This window comes from Zootoca vivipara, chromosome 13 (genome assembly GCF_963506605.1).
Source record: "Zootoca vivipara chromosome 13, rZooViv1.1, whole genome shotgun sequence".
NCBI classification, from domain to species: Eukaryota; Metazoa; Chordata; class Lepidosauria; order Squamata; family Lacertidae; genus Zootoca; species Zootoca vivipara.
The window spans coordinates 24,977,165-24,996,630 of record NC_083288.1 but is presented as its reverse complement, the minus strand read 5'-3'; the positions used below and the strand labels follow the sequence as shown (position 1 = coordinate 24,996,630).

General features: G+C 44.8%; 1 protein-coding gene across 4 annotated transcripts in view; it reads left to right on the top strand.

The window, feature by feature from the left end:
• Window positions 1–1,784: 1,784 nt before the first annotated feature.
• Window positions 1,785–19,466, top strand: part of MSL1 (MSL complex subunit 1) — a 25,494-nt gene continuing 7,812 nt past the window's right edge. Inside the window, exons 1-9 of one of the 4 annotated variants that reach the window (XM_060281496.1) lie at window positions 1,792–4,172; window positions 8,310–8,536; window positions 9,411–9,787; window positions 13,683–13,747; window positions 14,212–14,279; window positions 15,198–15,322; window positions 15,482–15,554; window positions 16,505–16,629; window positions 16,819–19,450. In XM_060281496.1, coding sequence (XP_060137479.1) covers window positions 3,339–4,172; window positions 8,310–8,536; window positions 9,411–9,787; window positions 13,683–13,747; window positions 14,212–14,279; window positions 15,198–15,322; window positions 15,482–15,554; window positions 16,505–16,595 — 1,860 coding nt within the window. In that variant the 5' untranslated portion in view covers window positions 1,792–3,338 and the 3' untranslated portion in view covers window positions 16,596–16,629; window positions 16,819–19,450. Of the gene's footprint in view, window positions 4,173–8,309; window positions 8,537–9,410; window positions 9,788–11,092; window positions 11,287–13,682; window positions 13,748–14,211; window positions 14,280–15,197; window positions 15,323–15,481; window positions 15,555–16,504; window positions 19,451–19,466 lie in introns of those variants that run through there. The other 3 variants (XR_004693748.2, XM_035134453.2, XR_009558460.1) reach the window with 3 other exon arrangements.

Here is a 19,466-nt window from a genome sequence, read left to right as displayed (position 1 = left end):
CCATTGTGATGCCCTGCGGCCTAAGCTGAGACAGCTGATATAACCCTTTTGTAGTTTTCTATTGTTTCCAGCTATCTCAACAGGGCCGTCTCGAGCATGTCGGGTGCCCTGGCGCTGTGGTGCGGAGATCGCTCCGGCGCCCCCACCCTCATGGGCGGGCACAGCGCACAGCACCCTCCTCCCGGCCCGGCGCCCTGCGCCACCCAACCTACCCCTAGAGCCGGCCCTGTATCTCCATACTGCTATACGGCAATGATGATGTTTAAACCTCATAATGGAAGAATTATTTGGAAACTGGTATTCGTTGACCAGCCCCCATGCAGAAAATGGAACACCTACAGCTCATTCGGAGACTTTGGACAACTTTAATGTTGAGTTACATGGTGCATCCAATCTAGCAGCCAGTTAAACACTGGGGCCTGGATTTACAATTTGAATAATTTTAGGGGATTCATTTACGACTTCATTACTTAACAGTTAATATTCTTTTTGTACCTGTTTCTACTCTGGCAACACTTATTACAGGACCTAATTATGTCATCCACAAACATCAGGGGGTCAATTCACCTGTTCAATACGATCAGCTGCCAGAAATGCCTTTCTTCAATCTACATAGGACAAACAGACCAGACTCTTTGCAAAAGAATAAGCTCTGGAGTATACACACCAGGGAGCCAAATGAGCTCCACAAAGCAGGAGATGGCGCTCAAGAGCAATCGTGTCAACAACGGTTGTTCCAGAGGTCAGCCTGGGCTTTGACAGGATTGCCAGTCATATCAGCCGAGAAATCCCTCTGAGCTGTCTGGAAAGTCACTGGATTCATCAGCCTCTGAGGGTGGACCATACTAATAGGCTCCCTGCCTCTGTAGAGAGGGGAAAGTGCTGAAAGCCTAAATCTCAACCATGACAGTGGACTGGTGTCAATACCCCCCAATTTCAGATTCCCCTCTAACTGCCCAGTCGAGAAAACAAGGTCCAGGCAGGGAGACTGCTGGGCAGCAAGGTGGGTGGGAAGCCAGCAGAATCCCTAATCTATCCCAATTGTCCAGTACTAGGCACACACACACACACACTCTAGATCCGCGCCCCCCCCCCCACTCAAATTGGACAGAGAACCTGGAGAGAGGAAGAGAATCTATAAACCACAGCAACTCCCCCTCCTTGCCCCTCAAGTCTGCTCTGATGCTGCCTGAGTACCCAGGTGGGCACAGTTGGCTGAGACCAACTTCATCCTGCTCACCCCACCCAGGTCTCGGTGATACAGACCACATTGGCTTCCTCACCCACAATCCAGTCATGGATGAGGGAGATCTTATTCCAAGCTGACCTGGGATTCGGCACAGCTACAACTCCCAGCACCCTTAACAAAATTCAATGCCCATGATTCGTTGGGTGCTTTAAATATGTGTTGGATGTGCCAGTCTAAGCCAACGAATGGAGACCAATATTGAATTTGCTAGTCTAAAGGTGCCACAAGACTCTTGTTTACGTTTCGTGATGTTGCATATTTGGTAATAATTCAGAACATAGCCTTTACTGCAAACACTTTATATTAGGGTTAACTGAGGTTTCACTATATGTTTTGAGCGCGAATTACCCAGTGTTCCCTGCTTGCCTTTTCACCAATCAACATATACTATTTTCTAAGAGCGCCTACGCATGAATTGGTGTACGGGTGTTGTTGTTTTTTTTAATGCTGAAAACGCCCCAATTTTGTTTTAAACTCCGTCCCCCCCCCCGCCCGCCTCCTCCACTTCACGCGCCCCTCCCCCTCCCGAGGCGCCTCTCCCTCGCCTTCCATCACCTCCCGATGGCGGTTGGCGCATGCGCACTTGACGGGAGGCGGCCCAGGCCATGGCGGCCGTTTAAAGGTAACCGATTGAGCCAGAACCGGAGCGGCGGGTTTTTGCGCCGAGAGGTCCCTCTCCCTCCCTCTACCGAGCCCCGTCGCCATACCAAAGTGTGACGAGACTCAAGATTCAGGCCTGACGGGAGGAGGCGGAAGGGCGGGGGGAAGGCCTAGAATTCCCGCCGGCTCCCCTTGTGAGCTCCGAGGCCCCACATTCCCCCCTCCCACCGCCGCCTCCACCATAATTTGGAGGGACGCGAGGAAATACTCCCTAGATAGAAGCGGGGGAAGCCAAATCACGCGCCCGCCACCTCCACCCCCCTTCTAAAAGGAACCTTCCACCCGCCACTGTGGTATGCTATCCCTCTTCTCTGATTTAGCGCCGAGGGAAGTTCCAATCAAGTCAGAGGGGGGCGCCGTCCCCATAATCCTATCCGCCCCTGTTCCCATTAATTTTAGGCCCCCGCAGCAAGGGTTGGGGGTGGAGGGAGCCCAGAGCTCTCCCTCCCCATATCCGCTAAAGAGGGGGCCCACCTCTCTCTTGCTCCAGAGGGTACTGAGGAAAACACAAACAGAGAGATTTCGGTGGCGGGGACGCAGCACTCACCGGCTTGTTTTGGGTCTCCCCTCAACACTGGCATAAAGGACTAGGAAGCCTATTCGGGAGGGAGCTAGTGGATAGAAAGCGCATATAGGGGGCCCTATTCCTCTTTGGGGGCTGCATAGTTGAGAGCTAGGTTAGACAGGCCATAGAGAGACCTCTGTCTTGGTTTTATAGGGGGGGTGTAGAATCCCTCCATGAATGTCTTCTTTGAGGGGAACCCCCACACGCCGGCCAAAGGTTGCCAGCCTGTCTAATAATCCTAATAGAGTCCATCGGAAGGATCTGAAGCATAGCCTGTCCACGTGTCCCCTTTTTATCCAGGGAGAGCGGGGAGCTGTTACTCCACAAAATCATTGCCGGGGACCCCCGAAGCACCCCTGTCACTTGCAGATTAACTCATCGGCGGCCTAGGCAGAAAACAAATTGCTTTGAACCCAAGAGCCCTTTGTTGGGAGGGTGGCTTTTCCGCACCCCCACGACACTGGCGGGGGGGGGGGGGGAGATTCAGTAACTGAACCTGTTAGCAAGGTGGAGGAGAGAGGGCCCCGTTTCTCCTTTTCCCTGTATAGCAGCGAGTGGCGCCCAGTTTCCCGCTTCCCCCACCCCAGAGTTTTGGGACTTGGGGAAGAGAAGAGAAGAACCGAGATGATCCTTGCAGCAGTTTCGGCAGCGAGAGGAGAAGGGTCGGTGAGTCAGTGAGACCGGCCGGGGGAAAGTGGTGTAGCAAGAAAAGGGGACGATGGGTCTCGGTGGGGCGGGCGACGGCGGCGCCCCCCGAGGGGTCCAGGTGGGGGATCCGGGCCGGAGAGGGGAAGAAGAAGAGGAGGGAGGAGGCGCCGCCGCCGCCGCGGCAGAACCCGGAGCTTGAAGGCGACCCTCGTCGCTATGAGATCCACCGTGTACAAAGCCACCGCGGCGGCAGCAACGACGACGACGGGGCCGGGCTTGCTGGAGCCTGGCCCGGAGGAAGAGGAGGAGCCGCCGCCGCCGCCTCATCTCCGCCAGCCTCCGCCTCCCCCGCAGAACCAGATCCCCGTGCCGGCTCCAGCGGCGGCAGCAGCGGCGGGCCCCAAAGGCCGGGCCATCGTTCCGGCGGCTGCGGCGGCCGCGGCCCCGGGGCAACAGCAGCAGGAAGGCGGCGGGGGCTGCTGCTGGGGTGGCCTGGTCCCCTCGCCGTGCCCGGTCGGCAGCACTCGGCAGGCGGGCGTGGGCGATGCCGCCGGCAGCTCCCGCCCCTCCAAGTACCAGGCGGTGCTGCCCGGACACACCGCTGCTGCTGCCGCCGCCACCAGCACCGCCGCCAAGGACTGCAAGCGAGGCGGCGGCGGCCCTTACGCGGGGCCTGGAGGGGCTCCGGCGTCACTTTCTCCTTCTCCTACGCCGCCGCCGTTGCCGCTGCCGCCGCCGCCGGTTTCCGCCACGGCCGAGCCTGGACAGCCTCCTCCAGCCCCAACAGCGGTGCCGGCGGCGGCGGCGGGAGAATCTCCGGTCTCTTCCGAGCCCGGCGGCAAGTGGAAAGGCGGCAACAGCAGCACCGGGAGCGGCGGTGGGGGAAGCAGCCTTTGGAAGAGCCCCATGGGGGCCGGCGGGGGTGCCTCCTGCCAGACGGCCTGCCTCAAGCAGATCCTGCTTCTCCAACTGGACCTTATCGAGCAGCAGCAGCAACAGTTGCAGGCCAAGGAAAAGGAGATCGAGGAACTCAAGGCCGAGAAGGACACAGTGAGTTGGGGGCCGGGACAGAAGGGGTTAACGTTCATCAGGTTGGAGGGAGCGCGGGAGGCAGCAGGGATCTGACGAACGATGCGGCGCTTCAGGGGTTAATAGGTAAGCGATGGGTTGGGTGTTCGCTGGTTTTCTAAGGGTTAATGGTTGAGAGTGTTGTTAACAGTGGGAGGGTCAATGCAAATTTCGCAGAGGCATATGGGGGGCTAATCTAAGGGATGCAGGTGCTCAGTGGGAATGAGTGTGATGGGGTAGGGTTAACTGTCGCTGGCAGTTTCAGGAGAAATCGGTGTGTGTATGACTTTGAAACATGATCTGAAAAGGATTTCATGTAGATGTGTGCAGTAGATATGTTCAGTAGGAGGAGATGAATCTAGAAAAATAACAATGAGGAGTTAGGCTTAATTAACTGGAGGTGATCAAAAGGCCCTGCAGTTCAGTCCCTATGCAGCAACACTCCTCACTGATCATTTCTCTCCAGAAGGGGGCCTGGAGAAACGTGGCCCATGTAAGGGTTAATGTGGAAAGGAATGATCAGGAGGTGACTGGGTGCTTGCATGTTGAGGGTTAATGGGTGCAAGAAATCAAATGATTCTCTAATGCTATTGGAACCTGGTCTAAAATGGTAGGGGTTAAAGGTGGAAACCAAACAAAGGTTTAGTACACACTTAAAGTGTGGGGTGTAAATGTCTATAGGCCAATAGTAGAACTGTAGTACTGAAAGGCCAATAGAAGTTGTGATTAACTCTTTAGAGTTAATATTCAAGGACAGTTGAAGGCCCTTAGCAATTAATGGTACTAAAAAGTAGTGTGCAGCAGCCAAAGTACTAAGGTCTTGGCACCATGAGAGTCAAGAACCAGGAAGGGGTTGACAACCTAGGGGTTAAGCTGAAAGGTCTGCTGGGTTGCTTGGTTAGCTTATAGGTGGAGTTAAGGGCACTGGCACAAGTATATGCTGTAGATTTGGGAATGTTGCAGTTTTCAATGAGTTAATCGGGTTAGACTAGAGCAGGCACCCCCAAACTTGGCCATCCAGATGTTTTGGGACTACAACTCCCATCATCCCTGACCACTGGTCCTGTTAGCTAGGGATGATGGGAGTTGTAGTCCCAAAACATCTGGAGGGCCGAGTTTGGGGATGCCTGGACTAGAGAGTGTGTGGCTCATGGGGCCCCAAGACTGGAAGAGTGCTGTGGCAACAGCAGGGTTAACTCAAAGCATGTGCTGTGTGCTACAAATAGGGTTAATTTAAAGGGGCCCTAGCTTGGGGCTGTGGCTGCCATATTTGGGGGAAGAGGAAAGCAGCTTAAGCAAAACAAATCAGCTGCAGTGTGTACCATGTGGACAGTAAAGTGGGGGGAGGTCTTTAACTGGTGTGTTTTTAAAGGAATATTTCAGGTTTGGGTTTAGCATCCTATCTCCTTTCATCTAAAAATGTTGTCAACCCCGTCTTCTTTCACAGAAGCACCAACCCACTTTTTTATTGTAATTACTGCAAATTGTTTGTTGTGTTGTACTCCTTCAAGGTGCTTCTTTCCACCCTTGTCTTGCCATTGTGCCCCCCTAGCCAGGGTATCCCATATCTGGCAAGGTGGTACCAAACCCTACTGTTGAGAGTCCTTGGCCCTTGCAAGAAGAGCTGCTCTTACGGAGAGTGTTGCTCATGTAGAGATCACATCTGTAAGGGAGGGGATATTCACTGTGAGCATGAGGGGAGGCAATGCTGTATAGCCCCCTTATCTGTCTATGCCATAAGAGCTGAATGAGGCATAGTTTGAAGATTGGGGGAGACCCTCTGGATCAGCTGCAAATGAAGGTTAGTTGAGTGGTTTTTTTATGTCAGCTATCTGTAGCAAAAGCAGTTTAGTGCATAATGTTCATTTCTAAACTAGTCCCAGAAGCTGTTTAGTGTGTCTTCTTTCCCCATCCTCACATTGCCACAAAGGTCTTGTAATCCTGGCCTGTATGCATGGCACGTCTGCAGCCTAAAAATAGCCCCCTCTTCCTGGTTCCTGCAGCTGCTGCTGCAACCATTATTGTGAAGGAAAGTATCCCCCCCTCCACTTTTTAGGCATGATCTTCAGAGTCTGCATATAAAATGTATGTGAGTAGCGTTGTTTCTGGTTGCAGGAAGTGGTGGCAGTTTTACTGTCTGTAACAGAAAGATGCAATCCAACACAGATAGCGTTAAAAAAACAACCCCATCTCCCATCAGGCCTGTGCTAAGTTAACCAATATGGAGGTGCTGGCTGCCGTTTTGCCGTCAAAGAATGTGATGATGGCAGACGGAGTACTTTGGATGCTCCTGCAAAGGCTTAAAAAAAGAAATCAAGCCCTCACATAACAAACACCCCGAAGAGCTAGAACACACACAAAACATATAAATGCAAAGTTTGTGAGTCAAGCTGATACCAAAACTGCTTGGGTTGGTTGTTGTTGCATCTGCTGACTGCAGATTTACAAAGTACCTGCAGTGGTTCTCTCCATCACCCCTACTTGCCCCCCCTTCCTCTTAAGGAGTGATGCCAGAATCCAAGAGTGTCAGTTCAGTATTTTGGTTTCACATGTACAAATTACATAAATGCTCTTTGCTTTTTACCATCCAGAGTGATCTTAGTTTCTTATATGCTATGTGCAGCATTAATATCTAAAATGGAGGCTTTGCAGACAAATAATTTCAAATGATTGAGAAGCACTTTTATAAGTCTTACTTTAAAGTTGAGAGACTGAATCACTCGGTGCTCCTGTTAAGAATTCATTTTGGGTTTTTGAGGTGTTCTTTCTATTTACATTTAAACAAAAAACAAAATCCTAGTACAAAGCTATCCTCACATAACTCTTGCGACAAAAGTTGTACTTAGTGTTGACGCTGAGCTAAGTGGTACAGAGAATTAAATTATGTGGATGTCTGTGTACCGGAAAGGGTACAAAGGGAAACTGAGAAGTCGGACTATGATAGAAAGAGCTGAAGAGGATGTACTTTATAGCCCTCCTCAGATAGGGAGCTGAGGCTAAGGAGGGTGACTTACCAAAAGCTTAATGCTGAATCCATGGCTAAGCTGAGTTTGTATCAAAGTATTCAAGCAGCAATGCTGTACCCTCCTATCATGAATAACAGCATTCTGCCATATTTTTGTGCAGATGCTTTAGGAATTATCCAATCCTTGTTAGCTGCAGAGCTTGAGATACTGTATATGTTAATTGCAACCCTTTGAGATTTGTTCATAGTAAGTGGCTTGAGAACCATGGGGACATGATCTGCTCCCAATTTAATGAACGTGAGCGAGGAAGAAGTAGTAAACATTATTTTGTATTTTCCGCAAGGAAGTGGCATATGCATACTGTATGGCATAGGCAAGTGGCACACTATACCTATGGGAGTCTAAAATATACTTGGAGAGACTGCTGCTCCACAGCTCTGAAACTATTAATATCGCAACATGTGCATATTTCTCAAGGTAGAATGTGGGTGCAGGTTGTGTTCATGTTAACAAAGGGAAATAACGTAAGCTGTACTTCCAAGGACAATTCAGATTTATTTATTTCATTATTGTCCCACCCTTCCTCTTAAAGAGAATCCAGGGTGGCATACATACATACAACAAACAAACATGATAACAAAATAAAATACATTAGTAAACTCAAAGACTGTAGTAAAACAATACATACCAGCAAGTGGAGATTTTAAAAAGGACTCTACTGTCACCCTCACCTTGTTTACAGGAGCATTCATTTCACCTCCAACTCGTCCTTTAAGTGATCTGGAGTGGGTACCTCAACATTTTCTGGTGTTCTGTGTTCCCAATGTAAATCCTCTGCTTACTCTGTCCATGTAGTGGAAGCAGCTACCATTGAGTTCTGTCATAATGAGGAAGTAGCTATTTTCCCTGTGGTCAACAGATGCATATCCAAATAGGTCCCAAGTCTGTTGTGTTTGGAATTTAAGATCAGCACTCAATGATAAGCATTGCAAGATTTAACAAATACTGGAACTTGCATAGAACTGTCCCACTGTCCCAATCAGTTTGTTCCCATCATATGCTAAAGTAAGGGTGATGAGGTTTAGTGATTGGAAATATGTTCAGCTGATGGACTGCTACGTTTAACATCCATATTGCACTGTTGCATTCTCAGCTCTTTGCTCGAATTGAGCGTATGGAAAGGAGGATGCAGCTGGTGAAGAAGGACAATGAGCGCGAGAAACACAAGATACTTCAAGGTTATGAGACGGAGGACAAGGTTGAGTCTGAAGTACCAGAGAAGTTGCCCATAGAATGCCAACCACCAGAACTTCTGGAGACGTCACAACCGCTGCCTTTGAAGCATTTTCCATATGGGAGGAATGGGAAGGGTCATAAACGGTAAATAAAAGTTGCTGTTGCTGTATGTTTTCCTAGATTACCCGCTTCACCTTAAAATGCCACCACTGAGAATAAAAGGCCACCACTGACATAATCACATTCACTGCTTCTGTACATATATACATCTGTATTTCCACTTGTGCCAATGTTGCAGATTTTAGACTAGCTTCAATCCTGTTCAAGTGGTTCTCAACCACAGAATTTTAGGCACTGTAATTCTGTGAAGAGGCTAAGGATGTTTAAGAGAAGTTTCTACATCCTGCAAAAGTACATTTTCCAGTGTTACCTGGGGAAAGCTTCAACAATTAAACCAGGTTTCAAACCTATTAACATTTGTAACACATAATGCTCTCAGTTACCACTATCTCTTAAGTAGCATTTTTCTTAGTGGTTTTCCATATATGCAGAATAGTACTGGCTGTTGGCTTGCAATCTCTGTTTCTTGTTTATGTAGTTCTTTAGCAGTAGTGTGATGCCACCATATCTGCAGCCTGGCAGAAATCATAGAATAGCACTCACCCCATTTGTCATGATCCCAAGTGGTGGTGCCTTGATGGTCATGCATAATTTACTCTGGGATACAGCTTGGAAGCTTGTCTTGAGTCCATTTATCAATATTTTTTAAAATAAAAATAAAGCAGAGACATGGGGAATCAGTGATATTCCATGTCTGACATACTTTGTATTTATGTTGGTATTTTGTTGCAACCCACCCTGAAATCGGTACGGTGAAGAGTGGGTTTATAAATTAAACAGTATAAACATATTTTAAATTGTTTCTATATGCTATACTGGTTGTGAGTAGGAGCTGGTGGTTCCTCTGCCACATTTTCAGTATTTTCTTTGCTAAATTTGTCCCCTCTTATTTTTGCAGGAAGTCTGCATTTGGAAGTGCCGAGAGGAAAACTCCAGTGAAGAAGCTGGTGGCCGAATTCTCAAAAGTCAAGTGTAAAACGCCAAAGGCTTCCCCATTGAAAGAGGAACCCAGCAGTTCATTAACTGAATCAATTAGCAGACGTGAGCTGCGAAGTCAGGAGACTCCTGAGAAAGCCCAGTCATTAGCGGACACTCCACTGAAATCATTGGCCCCTTTGAGAGGATCTGGGTGCCATTCAAAAGACAAGGGTTCCTCCAGTGAAACAGAAGACTTGCCGTACCTTTCCACCACTGAAATGTACTTATGCCGGTGGCACCAGCCACCTCCTTCACCGTTGCGAGAGACTTCTCCCAAGAAGGAGGAGATTGTAGCAAGTAAGAGGCTTGCTTGTGCCTTTGTGGTGGTTGGCCTGATATGGGTTGGAGGGGGCGTGGAACTCATTCATTTGGGGTTTTGTTTAGGGTGGAGTCTTTCGAACCCTCGAAGATAGCCAGGTTGTGGCACTCCATTTCTGAGTGATGCTGTTTTAGGTTCTGAACCTCTGGTTGGCGTACAGAAGCCTTTGAAACCCACATCGATCTAGAACAGGTGTGGGCAATGTGTGAAGAAGATCAACCACCCTGTCTAATGACCTGTGGTGACATTTCTGGAAAACCATGAAATTTGTGGCTTACCTGTGCTCATAGTGAATGCTGTAACCACCTGCTTTTGCCAGCAAGCTGCTCCGTTTCATGTCTTCTGTAATGGGGAGTGGTCTGTGTAGAAATGGTAGGAAGTATATCAGTCAACTTGTTGTCTGATGAAGACTAGATAAACTGACACAAGATGGTTCTGACCAGGAGATATGCAGTTGCTGGAGTGACCCAAGATATCTGGTATGGCTGGAGTGCTCCAAAATAATAATTTGGACCTCATTCTGTCTTTGTTTCTGTTGCATGGCTTATATAAATTTTGGGCTGTGTTTCAAAGGAGCCCTTTTATACACAGTGAAAGATCCACATACAGACCTGCTGATTGTGTGGTAGTTCTTGCTGCCGCAGCAGCCCATATCTATGATGAAAACAGCTGTTCAGTTTTTAAATCAGCTTGCCTAGTCTACAACTAGCAGTAATCACCATAAAAAAGGGTGGAGGAGGTGGGGTGAGTAGAAATGAGAGAACGATGAAAGAAAGGACAGTTATGATTGAAATGCAAAAAATTGGCATCACTTTACAGGTTGGATCTAATGATTGGGCCTGGAAAGTTATATCATCATATGGGCAAAGACAAATAGACTTGCATGTATAGTTTTCTTATGGGGGCATTTGCTAGTCTTCTGGATTGCAGTAAAAATGATTAATGAATTTAGAAGATGAATTGCCATGTTTATGCACTAACAATATGCTAAGAAGCCACACGATGTCTGCTTAATGCCATTTTTACTAAAAAGTCACATTCTAAAGTAAATGCTCTATGTCTAGTACAGGGTATGAGTCAGCCAAGTGTATTTATTTTTGCATTGAAACAGGGAGCTTAAGTTCTGTGCTCTGAATCAGTTATGCAAATGTTATTTTATTTCCTCACTTGAAACATCACTATTTATAAGCATCAATATAAATTAGAGGCTTGTATACTTTTTATGAAGAGCAGTGCTGGTGGTGGAAGAGGAATAGGTAAGTGATGAGCATTGCCTTTCCTAGTTTTCAGATTCTTCCATGTTCCAGTCAAAATCCTGCAAGTACAGAAGGACAGCAAGCTACCCAACCCTGTGTGTAGACACTGCATCAATAAAATAAGACCTCCATCTCTATCCTGAGTTTGGTGATTGGAATCCAGTATGCAGTGAATGTTGACTTGCATCTGTTTATTTATAGGCATTTATATATTTGTTTGTGTAAGTTGCATAATTGTTTTCTTTCACCCTTTCTGGCAAGGAGAGGCATGGTGGGCTATAACAGGCTCTCATTAGTTAGCCTGGAACATTGGGTAAAATGATTCCAGAATAGTATCTTACTGGGCATGTTCCCATTTCAAGAGAAGGGACTTCATTCTTCGTCCCTGTGCTTCCCTACCACCAGAGTAGTAGATGGCAAGAATCTTGGGCTGGTGTATGTATGTGGGTGTGCATGCAGTAATTGCTAGATATTTTCCTGGTGTGTTACATTCTCCTCAGCAAATTGCTGATTTTTCCCATAGTCAGCCCTCCATATGATTTGCTACTTCTGAGATTTAGATGGAGGAAAGAATAAAGGCAAACATGCTTGATGCTAGTCTTTATTCCGTCACTTCTTAAACATACAACTCTTCTTCCTTACGTGCCATGAACTGATTATGAAGAGCGCCTGTGGCAAAAGGATAAATGCACAGGCTGTGTTTCTCTACTCACTTTCTTCCAGAGTAGCCATTTTGCTCTAGCATTTTCCTTAGGTGGATGATCTCCGATGGTTGCACAATATTAATTTTCTTCTTAGATTCATATCCCATCTTCATTTTTAGAACCCAAGGTGGTATCCATGTGGTTCCCAGGGGGTCAGCCACCCAGGCGATGACCAGGCCCAGATGCTGCTTGGGTTTAGCAAGATGGAGGCTTTATGTGATTTCAGATCACATTCTGGAATTCATTTGTTGTCGGACTTGGAGGTTTCTTGGCACAGGAAAATTTCCCATTTTTATCAAACTCTTTTGAGTGGGGTCCTGGTCAATGTGTATTTTACAGATATTACAAAAGGCAAGGTCTCACATCTGAGGCTTTGCTTTCTTCATTTTTCTCAGCAAGCTGCCAGCTTTTTTACAAGCTCTCTTACCAGGCAGGGCTCTTTCAAATAGGGAAAACAAACTTTCTTGCACCTTACTTCCTATTCACCATGATTCTTGTTTGGAGTGATGGAGTATGACTCTTCTTGAAGCTCCCCAACCCTAGCTATAAAGATTCCCAGTTCCTCCCAATAACAATAAATAATATTTTTTATTACTTATAACCTGCCATCTGGCTGGGTTTCCCCAGCAGCTTTTGGCAGCTTATAGCATACATAAAACCAAAGACTTGCAAGAATTCTTGGTCTGAGGTCAGTTTTCTGATGCCAATTCCCCCTGTTTTATCAGCTTGAGCCTGGGCTGAAACCGAGCTATCTTGCTGTTCTGTTTTTCTTGTATTTTTATGTTACAACAAACAAGGTACATTTCTCAGAGAAGCTGTGAAGCCATTTCCTTCTGAAGATTAAAAGATATTTTCCCCCTCACAGCAGATTGCAGAAACGCATTCTTCTTCTCAGCTGCTGCTTACTAAAATCCAAGTGGCTTCTGCAGAATAAAATAAATAAAAAGAGCCTCAAGGTCTAACTAGCTTTCCACACCTTCTTTTGCCTTAGAGTTGCATGTTTGACCTGTTATTGCTGTCTTGTACTAGAGAGGGATTTGGAGAATGCTTCTTATAGGACCAGCCTTTATTAAGATAAGTGCCTAAAATCATAAGAATTGTCCTGCTAGTTTGGTACAAAATTCCACCTGGTCCAGCAACTTGTCTCCAACTGCAGCCAGCCTGTTGCTACTGGGAAACTTACCAGCCAGGTATGGAAATAGTACCCCTATTACATGCCTCCAGTAACCTGAAGTATAATATAGGCTTCATTCTTGGTTATCAGAGGTAACCTTTTGTGAATCTAAATTATTTTTTAAAGCCATCTCTCCTGTGCAGCATCCTTCAGCAGGGCTTAGAAGCTTCTCAGCAATCCTCCAAGTACAGCTAGGGCTGTTTTAAACTCCAATTAAAGAGCTTGTTTCAATAGACTAGGCATGGGAGACCTCTGTTTTTACTCAGCCATAGGCTCGAGTGGCTTTGATGAACAATTAGCAGTGCAGCCTTGAAAGTAGGCTTCCTTTAGGATTCTAGTCTGAAAGACTTCCTGAGAGCTGCCATTCAACTTTGCAAGTTTGGTGGAAGATATGGTGCTGGTTTAAGAGAGCAGATGAAAGGAAGCTTGTGAAATAGCTGCTTGCCCTCTCACTTGTGGCAAATAACCAGCTCTAGGAAGCTTTTGTAGACTTGAGGAGAGCTAATTCTCTTGTTCTTTCAGGCCACGGATATACTAACATGATGACTAACATAGCGATGTGTTGAGATTTTATGGGTTAGTAACTTCTGTGGAATTAATTGGCGAGGCTAAACCAAAGCTAACTGATGCTAAATTCTGTTTAACGTTATAGCAGTGAGGTTAATTTCACAGGTGTTCATCTCTCCACAGAAACATTTCTTTAATATTAGCTGTTTTGACACTTCTCCTCCCTTTCTAGTTCCATCCTGGAGGGACCACATGGTAGAGCCTCTGAGAGACCTGAATACTTCAGAACTTTTAGAGGTATGTTGGTGAATAAATAGCGTTACCAACCACCCATGAGCACCTCCGGAAGCTGACCACCTGTTTCTCAGCTCTCACCAGACACTATCCCCTTGTCTCCCAATTGGCCCCTACAACTAGGAGGAAATGCATTTTTGAAATCAGCAGACAGATCCAACTTTGGCACCCCAGTAATTTGCAGGTTTTTTGCCACAAGGCAGCATGGGGTATTCCATTTAGGTTGTATGCTGGGGGGGGAAACTGGCAAATGGAGAGGTCTTTTCACCAAGGGAAAGCAACCAGTATCACGGCTGGTTTAAATGCTTTCATCCAGGAAATGAAAAGAAAGAGGATCTTCAACAGGTGATTGAGAATCAGTTTCCCTAAAAAGGCACAGCAGATAATGTTAAGTGTGCGCTCTGTGTGTGTGTGTGTGTGTGTGTGTGTGTGTGTGTTAATTTTTCCATTTATTAAACCCTTCACAGAACTTGGATGACAACGTCTTCTCCAAACGGCATGCAAAGTTGGAATTGGATGAGAAGAGGAGGAAAAGGTGAGAGAGAATATCATTTACCGTACTAGTTTATTTAGTGCTTAATTTCCAAGGTTAATTTATAAGCAGTTTGCAAGTATAAAACCAATTACAAAAGATATAAGCACAATAAAACAATTTGATCAAAATATCTACAATGAAATAAACATACATAGTTAAAATGTACAATAAAATCAGCCCTGGGTTTGCTTATAGTCTTTACACTGCATTTTAAGGGCTTTTGGGGTGGGAGTTGTGGGATTGGTTAAGACTAGAAAATTTTGGGATAACAGCTATGTCGTAGAAGGGGTGTGCAATAAGAGATCTGTTGATTCTCTTGTCGTAATAGCTCTATTTGGCCTTCTCCCCTCAGCTGTCATCTGGGGGCAGCTATTCCATCCTTAGTGAGCAGTATTCCTTTCATCAGCTTGCTGGAACCCTAGCTCCATCAGACACCTGCCCTCGAACTGTGCCAGCTGGCTAATACAGGAACAGCTGCTTAGAAATTGGTGCCTGAGTGTTGATTTTGATTTTCCTCTTCCCTCCCTGTCCCTTTTCTCTTGTGTGTTGTGTTTTTTAGACTGTCAGCCTGTGGGCAGGGACTCCCTTGTTTTTGATTGTATGTAAAATGCTCTGGAAGCCTTTTATTATTATTATTTTGCCAAAGAGCAGGATAAAAATGCTATAAATAGAAGGAATTGACATAACCCATTGAAATGTGTAGGCAGTCAGTTTGAGCACAAAGCACCTTTCCACACTAGTTGTAGTTAGTCTATGGAACTCCAGGCCATAGGATATTCTGCCAGCTTGCTTTTTTTAAAAAAGAAAATAATAATGATTAGAATAGTGGAAGATAGTTTGCTGCTATCCATAATCAAAACGTCTTCAAGTAAAGTTTAAAACACCTTGTTTTTCTCCTTTCTCTTCTCCCTTCCCTAGGTGGGATATTCAGCGTATCCGGGAGCAAAGAATTTTGCAGCGACTACAACTCAGAATGTATAAAAAGAAAGGAATTCAGGAATCTGAGCCTGAAGTTACCTCATTTTTCCCAGAGTCAGATGATGGTGAGTGGCTTTAAATATGGTATTGAAGGTGTCCTTTTCTCCCACCTGCAAAAGCTTGATTGAGAAGGATTGGCAGAACCCTGTTGTAAAAGTGGAAATCTAAAATGTGAATAGCTATTGCAATTAGATAGTTTACCTTCTCTTCTCTTTTCATCCTAGTTGAAAGCTTGCTGATCACCCCTTACTTGCCTGTTGTAGCATTTGGCCGACCGTTACCAAAATTAAATCCACAGTAAGTATACCCATATGCTTACATTAAAGGAGAAAATATTTTATGGAAATGGGTGGACTTAAATTGTGGGTTTTTTGTCTGAGGGGGTGATCTTGTTTCTGCCTTACGTGATAGAGGGTTTCTTTATAGAGAAACTTGGATTTCACAGTGATTAGGGAGCCTTCGTTTTTGCAACTGAGTGAGCACTAAAAGGACTATTATTTGCAATCTGCTTATTGTGAGTTTTATGGTATTCATGGAACTTGTTAAACACACTCCATCAGGGTTGCCTATTTTCAGACCCAGAAACTCATCCAGGGTGCCAGTCACAAAATGGCTGCCAGGGCGTGGCATCACACAAAATGGCTGCTACATCTAAAAGGGGGAAGACCACAAAAATAGTGTGGGTATGCCTCTTTAACACTTCTACTCTTAAATTTTATGCTGGGTCTTACCAGCCCTTAGGCTAAAAATGATTTTACTGGTCATACTTCTTCTGTGCATTCTTGCTGAAATCTTTAGAACCATGGCTTTGTAATATTCTATCCCTTAAGACTGCAGAGGTCAGGTACTGAAAATACGTTGATAAAATGTGAGAATTATTTCACTGGATGGCTGATAGAAACTCATTTTCATGGTATTTTTTTCAGTTGTCCTGCTTTCTAATTCCATTCACAAGTTCAACTCAAGGCTTTTTCACTTATTGACACATTTGGTAGTAATAATTTAAAAAGAATGCTACACATGAAGAACAATATTTCAGGAACTGTTGTCCAGTCTTTCATATTCTTTAAAATACTATGCAAAATATGTGCAGATTGGCTACTCTGTGGCTTACGCTTATTTCCAATGTGTCTATAAATGTCCATCACGTGCTTATTGCCAGCCTCACATAGGACTAGAAACTTGAGCTGCCAGATCTTTCCGTTCACCATAATTAACTGTTTTCCATGGGCCACTTTGTTCAACAGGAATTTTGAACTGCCGTGGTTGGATGACCGAAGCCGTTGCCGGTTGGAGATGCAGAAGAAACAGACTCCTCACCGGACATGCAGAAAATAGGCATGTCCAACTAGGAGAAAACTCTGCCTTGATGGTAGGCTTGTGCTATTTGCAGCAAATGGCAGAGAACCTATATGTTCTGTCATGTCACTCTTTCCCCGTGATGTACATTCTTGTTCACTATAAATAATTTTTATGCTCACATATAGTTTTATTTTCTCCCCCCCCCCCAAACCCCCATGAACTTCTTCACTGGTTTTCCATTTTTCCCTTTGTCTGGCAGAAAGTACTGGAGGCTTGCGTTGGGACAGCAAGGCTGGCAGCTTACAATGCACTTCAGTTTATCTCTATTGGATAATTAACAGCCATTTAAAAACTGAAAGGTGGACAAGCATTAAAAAATACAATGAAACTCTTCTCATTTGTAAGTTCTCGAGCATGCAAAGCCCACCCCTGCTTTTACAAACTAATAAAGCCTTTTGAAATATTTAGCCTGCTGGTTAACGACCTTGAACATTGTATGGGTGGGAGACACATAACCCATTAAGATATATTGGACAAACATTGATGTTTCTTCTTGTCCTGGTGCTTGTAATTGCTGTTCTAAAAAGGCTCCGCAATATGGTTCCTCCCACCTCGTTTGGTTTTTCATGTTTTTCAGTGAGTATAAACAACCCTTGTTCATGCCTTCTGCTTCTGATTACAGGACAGTGGGTTATTAAAACTTGACATTTTATTACTGATAGTAAAGGGCTCCATACCTTGACAACTATGTCACACTGTTAGTTCTGTTGGAACAGTTAGGTATAAACCAGGGTTGACAGTGCAATGTCAGATTGTCTCCAGACTTTTCCTGGTTTGTTTTACCAGCAGGCTCTTTATTTCTTAGTTTTCTTCTGTTATATACAGCGTGGCTAAATTGTAGGCTATTTTTATATATAAAAGAAACAAAATTTTGCACAATTCTAGTTTCTTATTGGAAATTCTCAGTGGCCGTGCTGCCGGATTTGCTAGTAAATGAGGCGTGGAGAATTGAGTAGATACTGACCCCATGGCACTGCCAAGCGGCACAAATGGCATCTCAAAAATAGTCCACCCCAGCTTCACCAAAAATCCCAGACTCTGCCTCTGGTATATGATGGAAGGACTTTGTTGCTTAGCAACCACCATGTGCTTCCATCCCCAGATCCGGCAAAGCAACTTGCCACTGGAGGGAAGGGCAGCAATGAGAGAGGCAAAAGGGTTTTATCCTCTTGCCATACATGGTGATTAATCCCTGCAATACCTCTTGAAAACAATGGTTTCCTCCCCTTGCCTGAAGTCCATTGCAACATGTTTATATGTATCTTAGGGAAGGTTAAAGTCTGTTAGAGAAGTGGTTGTGCCTGTATTCTTCACTACAGCAACTCCCATTTGTTTACATTGAGTTAAATCAAAGTAACAGCTGAACCCTTGTGTCTCTTTGAAGCTTGTTTAGCATCTTTTAAGTAAGATTACAGCTCGTGAAGATGAAACATTCATCCTCTCCAGAGAACAGGGAATTCCTTTATAATTCCACATGCTCATCTGCCTGATCCATGCAATTGCAGGAAGCTGCCTGGGTGTGTGTGCAGTGAAGCTACCTTTTATTTCTTTGCATTGAATGAAACTTCTATATAAATAGAAAGAAAGCTCTGGGTCTCAGTTTCATTGCTTGTTGCAGATCCCAGTGCAGGATGATGTCCAATGCTTTTGCACACTAAGGACATCATGAAGGGTAAACGCTTATCTAACACATTTGTTTTTCTACCACATCTTTCAAATACTTCCAGTAGTTGCTGTTTCACTTCTGGGTTACGTTCCCTGGGAATTCAGAAGGATATCTCCCCCCCCCCTCAGAGTAGCACGCTCAATGTGAACATAGTTAAAGAGGTCATGAGTGTGGCTTAAACTTCAAAATGAGAAAAACAGATCCTGTCTTTTGCCAAGTAATCCGTGTAGTTGAGGTAGTGCACAACGCTTGCCTAATTTTATTTTAAATAAGGCTGTATTTGAATCTTTTGCTTTTTTTAGCATGCCAGCATGCATCCTTATTTTTATTTTTTTGTGCCCTGCAGTTACAAGCCTGGATGTAAAAAAAGAAAGGAAAAAAAGCAAGCCTCAAGTATAGGTTTCTTGAAGGCACTGATTTCATACTTGATCCTGCCAACACTTGGGCCTACTTTCTGCTCTCAAGTAAGCACAAGCAGTTTGCAAGATCTTGTCTTGGGTCTATACATCCCATTGGGGGAGGGGATAACTGCTTTTGCTTAGGTGAGAAAACATCTATTATCAGAAGTGCCGCAGTATGTGTTTCTGAAATACAACAGCAAAATATTCCCTAGTCAATAGTGTGCTGGTTTACAAGAAGAATCCCACACATGCAATTTAGATCTAAGAGGATGGGTAGGTGTGTGGAAGTAGGTAAGGGTTGTACAAAGCATTTGCAGTGGATGTTAGTTGGGAGTGGAGGGAATAGCCTTCCCTATAGGGGATACAGCACTGTGAAATTTGTATTTGCCCTTGCAAATTAGATCTGATACTTGGTTTAGGACGAAACATTACTTTTAACCAAGCTTATGGTAGTTCAAAAAAGTGTCTGTAATCCCCTCCTTTGTTTTCTGCCCTTTGACATGTGGTTGTCTGCAAATGCATCCTTTTTGATACCATTTTAAATATGTAAAATCAGTTGTCTTGTAAATATCTTATAAAGGAAAAAAAGTTTGTAAATACCAAATTTGTGGCTGTTAATGTTTGGGGTTTTGTTTTTAAAAAACTTTGCTTCAGTTCATTTAGGTTTAACAGTGTTAACAGGGAGTATTAAGAGAAATTCTGCTTGTATGTTTAAACAAAATTGAAACAAATCATTTTTTTTACAATAAAATGGAAAGAATATTGATGCTTTTGTCATGC